This window comes from Chinchilla lanigera, unplaced genomic scaffold (assembly GCF_000276665.1).
Source record: "Chinchilla lanigera isolate Chin_1 unplaced genomic scaffold, ChiLan1.0 scaffold00193, whole genome shotgun sequence".
In the NCBI taxonomy this organism is placed as follows: domain Eukaryota; kingdom Metazoa; phylum Chordata; class Mammalia; order Rodentia; family Chinchillidae; genus Chinchilla; species Chinchilla lanigera.
In genome coordinates this window covers 689,032-696,802 of record NW_004955594.1, presented here as the reverse complement: position 1 = coordinate 696,802, position 7,771 = coordinate 689,032, and the positions used below count along the sequence as shown (strand labels likewise).

At 36.0% G+C, this 7,771-nt stretch overlaps 1 protein-coding gene across 9 annotated transcripts in view; it reads right to left on the bottom strand.

Moving 5' to 3' along the window:
* Nucleotides 1–7,771, bottom strand: part of F8 (coagulation factor VIII, procoagulant component) — a 141,416-nt gene that overhangs the window by 103,299 nt on the left and 30,346 nt on the right. For all 9 annotated transcript variants that reach the window (XR_001232543.1, XM_013509994.1, XM_013509997.1 and 6 more), the window contains one exon: nucleotides 7,015–7,227. Coding sequence is in view for 8 of the 9 variants with exons in the window: in XM_013509994.1 (XP_013365448.1) it covers nucleotides 7,015–7,227 (213 nt within the window). In the remaining variant the exon portion in view is untranslated. The remainder of the gene's footprint in view (nucleotides 1–7,014; nucleotides 7,228–7,771) is intronic.

Below are 7,771 nucleotides of genomic sequence, written 5' to 3'. Positions count from 1 at the left end.
ATATACATATACATATACATATTTTCCCCTTCTTTCTTTCTTTTCTCTTTTCTCTCATCCCAGTTGTTCTTTGGCTATACATGATACATTTTAGAAGTCCAGTGCACTATCTATTGTGCAACAAATATTTTACATTTTAGATCTACAATCTATTTTGAGATAATCTTTGTGTAAGGACTAAGGATTACATTAAGGTTCACTGTTTGCATATGAATGTCCAATTATTCCAGCATCATTTATTGAAGAGACTATCCTCTCTCTATTGAATGATGTTTGCACCACAGAACAATTTCTGGACTGTCTATGGTGTTTTAATGACCAGTGAGTTTTCCCAATAACCAATGTGTCATGATGACTGCAACTGTGTGGTAAGTTGTAACATAGGGCAAGGTGATTCTTTCAACTGTATTTTTTGCGAAATATTTTTGGCAAATATACTACTTTTGTCTTTTTATATAAGTTATAGAATTAGCTTATCTATACTGACACAAATCAAGTTTATATTTTTATTGGTACTGCATTAAATCTGTATAGTGAGAATAGACATAAACATAGTGTTTACTCTGCTGAATCTTATAGTCCATAAACATAATGTGCTTCTACATTTAAGTCTTCTTTGCTTTTGTCAAAGAAAAATGTTTATTTTCTTTTCTACATTTCACTGTACAAGCATTATACATGTCTTATTAGATGTGTACCTAAATTTTTAATTTTTAGGGAAATTTTAAACAGTATTTTAAAATTTTTTGTTTCCAGGAATTCTTGACTTTTGTGTGTTGTGTATTCTACAACCTTGCTAAACTCAGTTATTAATTATGGGAGGATGTTTTGTTTTTTTAAAGATTTCTGAGTTTTCTACATTGACAATAATATCTGGAAATAGAGACAGTGTTGCTTCTTTCTTTCTAGTGTATGCTTTTTTAATACTGCATTATCATACTGGCTAAGACTTTCAGTACAATGGGAGTGGTTAGAATAGACATCCTTGCTTTGTTTCCAGTCCTAGAGGGGAAGCATTTTTTTTACTACTATGGATTGTGTTGGCTATAAGTTTTTTGTAGGTACTCTTTATCAGGCTGAGAAAATTATCTTCTCCTTCTAGTTGGCTGGGAGTTTTTATCATTAGTTGATGATGTATTTTGTCAAATGCTTTCATTTGCATCAATTGATACAATCACGTCATTTTTCTTCTTTAGCCTATCATGGACTACAATATCATGGACTACGGAGATTTATTGTCAAACATTAAATGAGCCTGGTAAATCACACTTGGTTATGGTACATTCTTCTTATATATTGATTTTTTTTGTCTTTTTGAGACAGGGTCTTGCTATGCAGTTCAGGATGGCCTTGAGCTCACTTTGTAGCCCAGGCTGTCTCAAACTTGCAACAGTCCTCCTGCCTCAGCCTCCCAAGTACTGGGATTACAGGCATGTGCCACCACACCCAGATATACTGATGTATTCTATTTGCTGATGTTTTTTGAGAATGAACATGCCTGGTTCATGAAGGATATTGACTTGTAGTTCTCTTCAGTGTACTATCTTTGTCTGCTTTTGGTACTGGATAATACTGACTTTTTTTAATGAATTGGAAAGTGTTCAAAATTTTTTATTTTCTGGAAGAGATTTGCAGAATTGGTTTTATTTCTCCTTTAAATACTGATAAAATTCACCAGTGAAACAATCTGAAACCAGGTATTTCTTTACTGTTGGAATTTTTTAATTATGGTAAAATGAATCTTAAAATTTACTTTTTCACTTGGATTGAAGTATACAATTCAGTGGCATTGAGTACATTCACAATGTTGTATGACCATCACCACTATCTAGTTCCAGTACATTTCAATCACCCCAAAAGCAATCCTATGCTCATTAGGGTCACCTCTCTTCCTCTTCTATTACCAGGCCCTGCAACCACTAATCTATTTTGTTTTAAAAGATTTACTTATTCTGAGCATTTCATATAAATTGGACTGTATACTATGTGACCCTTTATGTCTGACTTCTTCACTTACTATTTTCTAGGTATATCCACATTATAGAATGTACCAGTAATTTATTTCTTTGTATGGCTGAATAATATTCATTGGATGGATGCACTTCATCTTGTTTATCCCCTCATTATTTGGCAGACATTTGGGTTGTTTCGACCTGTTAGCTATTTTGAAGCACTGTGTTATGAGCATGCAGCTGCCTGTTTTTAATGCCTCTTATCAGTTCTTTGGAGACTATACCTAGGAATTGCTAGGTCATATGGTAATTCTGTGTTTAAAAGTTGGAAGGACTACCAAAGTGTTTTCCAAAGCAGTTGTACCTAAATTAGTGTCATACATTCTAACCAGTACTGTATTGAGGGTTAGACTTTCTCCATAATCCTGCCGATATTTGTACTTTTCTTATTTTAAAAAATTATAACCATCGTAGTGTGAAGTGTGAAGTGTGGAGTGCTGTCTCATTTTGGTTTTGATTTGCATTTCCTTAATATCTAATTCTTTTCATGTGCTTGCTGAACATTTGAATTACTTTTCTTTGGAGACATGTCTACACAGATCTTTTGCATATTTTAAAATTGGAATATATATCTTTTAAATTATTGAGTTACAAGATTTGTTTACATATTTCAGACATAAATCACTTATATGATTTGCAAACATTTTCTCCCATTTTGAGTGCTATCTCTTTTACTTTTTTGAAGTTATTGTTTGAAGTTCAAAAGTTTGGCATAATATTCAGGGAACCATTGCCAAATCAATGTTATGAAAAAAATTTTTAATTTAATCTTGTATTGTCTTTTTATTTTTTATAGTTTCACCTCTTGATCCAATTTTGTGATCCATTTTGTATATGGTGAACTGGTCCAATTTCATTATTTTGCATGTGGATGGCCAGCTGTTCCAGCACTATGAACAAACTATTCTTTACTCTGTTTAATGGCCTTGTCAAAAATCAACTGACCACAAATTTAGGGGTTTATTTCTGGACTCTCAACTCCATTCCACTGATCTCTATGTCAATCCTTATGGCAATACCACAGTATTTTGATTATAGGTTTGTTGTACTCTGGCTCACTCTTTCTTTCTTTCTTTCTTTCTTTCTTTCTTTCTTTCTTTCTTTCTTTCTTTTTCTTTCTTCCTTTCTTTTTTTAGATATGGTCTTGCTATGCAGTCCAGACTGGCCTTGAACTCATGGTGATCCTCCTGCCTCAGCCTTCCAAGTGCTGGGTTTACAAATGTGCACCACCACACCAGGTTCAGCATTATATATCCTTTCCTGTCCTTATACTTCTAACCTACCTGTATTATTATTTTTAATTGAGTTTCTTCTAAAAAAATACAATAACTTCATGCTTTTTTTTCATCCCGGGTTCTAAGCTCTATTTTTAGTAACAGTGATACCTCAGTTGTTGAACTCAATTCACTCCAAATTCGGGTTTGAACACCAAAAAGTTCAAGAACTGAACATATTTTTTCCCATAGGAAATAACAGAAAACCAAATAATTTGTTCTGAGGCCAAAAAATTATACTTATAAATTCATTTTTCCAGGACTTTACCAAATTTCACAATAATTTCTTCCTTCAACTTTATTGTAATTCTCAGTTTTCCTCTTAGCTTTATTGCTGATATCATTAACTTTCTTTGGAGCCATAGTTATGATAGTTTATGCAAATAAAGCATAAAAGAAAAGCACAATGAGGAAAGTTTAATGCACTAAAACAAGTACTATATGTTGTCTGGGACAGAGCGGTGCTTAGACTGAAACGTCACCGTTCGTGTCCCTGGCAAGATGCTATGTGTGACTTACTCTTGGGCAAACAGGTTTTTTGAAGTCAGATTTTTAGTTTGACTACCAAGCGAAGTGAGGAACACTGAGACAATGTTTTTCAAATTTTGCTGTTCCGGTAGTAGAAAGTTCGAGCTTGGAGTCATTTGACAATCAAGGTATCACTGTAGTGAGTTTAGATGATTTGCATCTAATAGAATTATTGACATGTTTAGACATAAGCCTATCATTTGATTATGCTTTTTTCTCTCTTCTCTCTGATTTTCCCCTTACCAGCATTCTTTTGAGTTAAACATTTTAATTTGCTTATAATAATTTTTGTTCTATTTCTTTGTATAATATTTTATTGGTTGTTCTATGTGCTACAAAATATATTCTTAAGTTTTTACTGTCTATGGAGAATCAATGTTTTGCCATTCATTCATTTGTTCGGAGCAGCTAGAGCTGGAAATCGGTCATATGTGTGGGGGCAGGACAGAACCAGAGTGCCTCCAGCGGTCAAGCTACCTCAGTCTTCAGAAAATCGTCCTGCCTGGACAGTTTCAGACATTAGTAGCTAGGCAACATTGCCTCTCATGACACTGACTTTGGAACGGTATAAATAAACGCCCCTACTATTGTTGTAAAGTTCTCTTGCCCATCAGGTGAGAGGCCTCCACCTGACTGCAGCTTTTGCCTCTTGCCTTTATTTTCTAAATCCCCTTGCTGTTTTCTCCTGGGGCCCACCGAGAGACCACCGAATCCTACATTCATTGGAATGAATTTGAATGGAACCCACATTTCCCTTTACTCTCCTCCCTTTCTGCTTCAGTTGTTTAATCTCTACACACCTGGAAAACTCCATCACAAAATGTTCTCTCAACCATCAAAAATGTTTTAAAGAATTGCATGAGTTGTGGTTCTGGGGTCGGTTCAGTTTTTAAAGTTTCTGTTGTATCACTGTGGTGTCCAATCCACTGCTAACACCCAGTGCTTAGTCTAGTGACTCAGTGGAAGTCTCAGTTCTCAAGGTCTTCGGCGTGCTAATTAGGGTTAGATCCCAGCAGGTACATATTGAGTGGGAATCCAGGAGTTCATGGGCAGCTTTGTAGGTTTACTTTCCTGAGAACTTTTGTCTCTCTTATTGCTCTCAACATTTCAGTTTTGTGAGTTCCCTTTTTGGTTCTCTATCAGAAAACTGCCAAGTGCCACAAATGTACCACATCTAAGGTAAAGCAACAGGACAAAACAGAAAAAAGCAATGGGTTTTTACTTTGACAGCTCAGATCTGCAGCTCTGTTGAGTAGAGAGTAACGCCCCCTCCCTCAGTTTTGGCTCTGCAGGCTTCTCTTGCCAACCACTGTCACTGCCATGGGCATATCTGGGGCTGGGACAGGAGAGTAAGGAGGCAAGGAGCAAAGTGGAGCTTCCCTCAACTGCGAGCACCCGGAGTTACCTTTCCCATCCATGGAACTCTTGCTGCAACATAGTGCTCAATTCAAGTTTCAAGTTGTCTCTTATTCAAGTTGGAGAATACAGGATGTCTTTGCCTATCTGTCTGTCCTACTCACATTTGAGAACTTTCAAAGACCTAAGCTGTGCGTTTTTGTCACATCTTTATTATTGAATTCGGTGGCAGAAAAGAGTAGAGTATGTTTACTCCATCTTACCCGCAGCTAGATCCTCTGTTGACATTTTAATTCAATTCTCTGTCAAGAAATTATTTTGGTTTTAGACTTATTTATTTATTTTGTGTGTGTGTGGGTTTTTTTTTGTTTGTTTTTCTCCGGTACCGGGAACCGAACTCATGACCTTGCGCTTGCCAGGCAGGCGTTTTTTGCCGCTGAGCTAAATCCCCAGCCCGTGACTTATTTATTTTATATATATGTAAATACTTTTGTTTTGATGACTTCATTCACCTTTACATCACATATATAACAGGCTGTGTGGTTTTAGCAATTTGTTATGGATTATGGCTATGAAACTAATCCAAATAAAACTTTACAAACTATAAACTCTTCTAGGCTCCTTCGTCTCTTTATGATTTTGAAGCATATTCATCATCATTATTCAGAAAGGTATGGTGGTTTATGTTCATAAATTCTCTTTTTTGAGAGAGTTCACACTCTGCTACATCTCCAGCCCTTTTAAATTCTTAAAAGATATTTTGAGATCTGTTAAATTACCAAGTTGCCCAGGATGGGTTCAAACTTGCAGTCCTTCTGCTGCAGCCTCCTAGAATGCTGGGATTACAGACATATGCCGCCATACCCAGCCCATGTTTACAAATTCTTTGCTTATCCTCCATAGGTTGAAGGCTGAGTCCCCTTCTACAGACTAGCATTAGTGATCTGTTCTAGTTGAATGCAACAGAAGTGATACTGTGTGATTTCTGAGGCTGCATTAGAGAAAGTTATATAAAAGTCTAGGAACCCTATAGCATCTATGCTGGAGCAATGGTGTGGAGAGCTGACCAACTGTTTGAGTTTTTCAAACCCAGGTGACAGATATGTTAAGAAAGTCACCTTTGAGATGATTTCAGCCCTGACCTTTAAACAGACTCATGCAACATCCAGAGACAAGACACTTTCAAATTCCATGGGACCCACAAAATTATAAGACATAATAAATTATTGGCTTTCTAGCCACTAAATAGTGGGGCTCCTCACAGTAGACAACTGGAACAAAAATGTTGCAGTAAAGCTGACTCCACCCCACAAAATAGGGTTAAAATCAAATTATGTAAAGTTTACTTCCTAGATTTTGCTATTAATCTATAAATTTAAAAGAGACTTAAGTAAAATTAAGATTATTTTTAGAATAACAAGTTATAAATTAGTGCTTACTTTCTTCAGGTTTTTATACAATTTCGGCTTACAAATAGCACATTAGCCAATCTATGTGCCACTGATCATGTACTTGAATGTTTTTACATCCATGAAGCTTTCAAGGAACATAGCTCAAAATATGCAAAAGGTAAAAGACAATGGAAATCACGACTGAGACAGCCTACAGATTTGAAGCGGAAAATAGCAATTCTTTGCAAACAGACATCTATTCCTGACCTTGGCTGCTCTTGAGCTCAATTTAGAGTTCACTGGGATTACCCAGGATAGAAATCTGCCCCTTCCATGGGCATAATGCTAGGAGAAAGAAAAGTCTTTCAGAAGAAAGAACATTGCTATCAATAAATCTAGCTGTTTGTACTTCTCTGCTTATTTCATCTCAATCTTACCCTTTCTTATACATACCTTCTTTGCATACCAGTAGAGCCCCAATGAGTCCTGAATTCAGGTCTTTCACCAGATCCACATGAGAAAAATATGAGTAGGTGAGACATTGTGGGTCAGAGGTCATTGGCCCATTCTCTGCTGAGACCTGCCAGACGTAAGTATGGCTCTCACCAGGAAAGACTTTATCATCTTCTTTTTCTCTTTGGCTGGTCTGATCATCATATTCAGCTCCTAAAAGAAAACAGGATAAAATTGTTCTTTCTATGCCCACTGTCCACTCAGAGAAATATTTGAAGCTTATTGTTACCAATGGATTCTCTATAAGAAAGACATTCAGAATTTTGAGTTTTCACCAAAGATGAATATTTGAGGGGACACATTTTTACTCTGATTTAAGCATTCCACCTGTATACATGTATGGAAATATCATGTTACCCTGTTAATATATACCATTTTCATGTTTTACATACTTTAAAAATGAAAGAAATAAATTTAGTTTTTAAAAACACAATGTATAAGTATATCAAAACATGACACCGTACACCAAAAAAATATACAAGTAGAGTTGGGCAGAGTGGTGCACGCCTATAATCCCAATACTCTGGGTGACTGAGGCAGGAGGATCACAAGTTGGAGCCCAGTTTGATCAACTTGTCAACTTAATGAGACCCAGTCTCAAAATAAAAATATAAAACAAGGGTTGGGGATGTAGTTCAGTGTGAAGACCCTGGGTCTTATCCAAAGTACTACCAAAAAAAAAAAAAAAAAAAAAAAA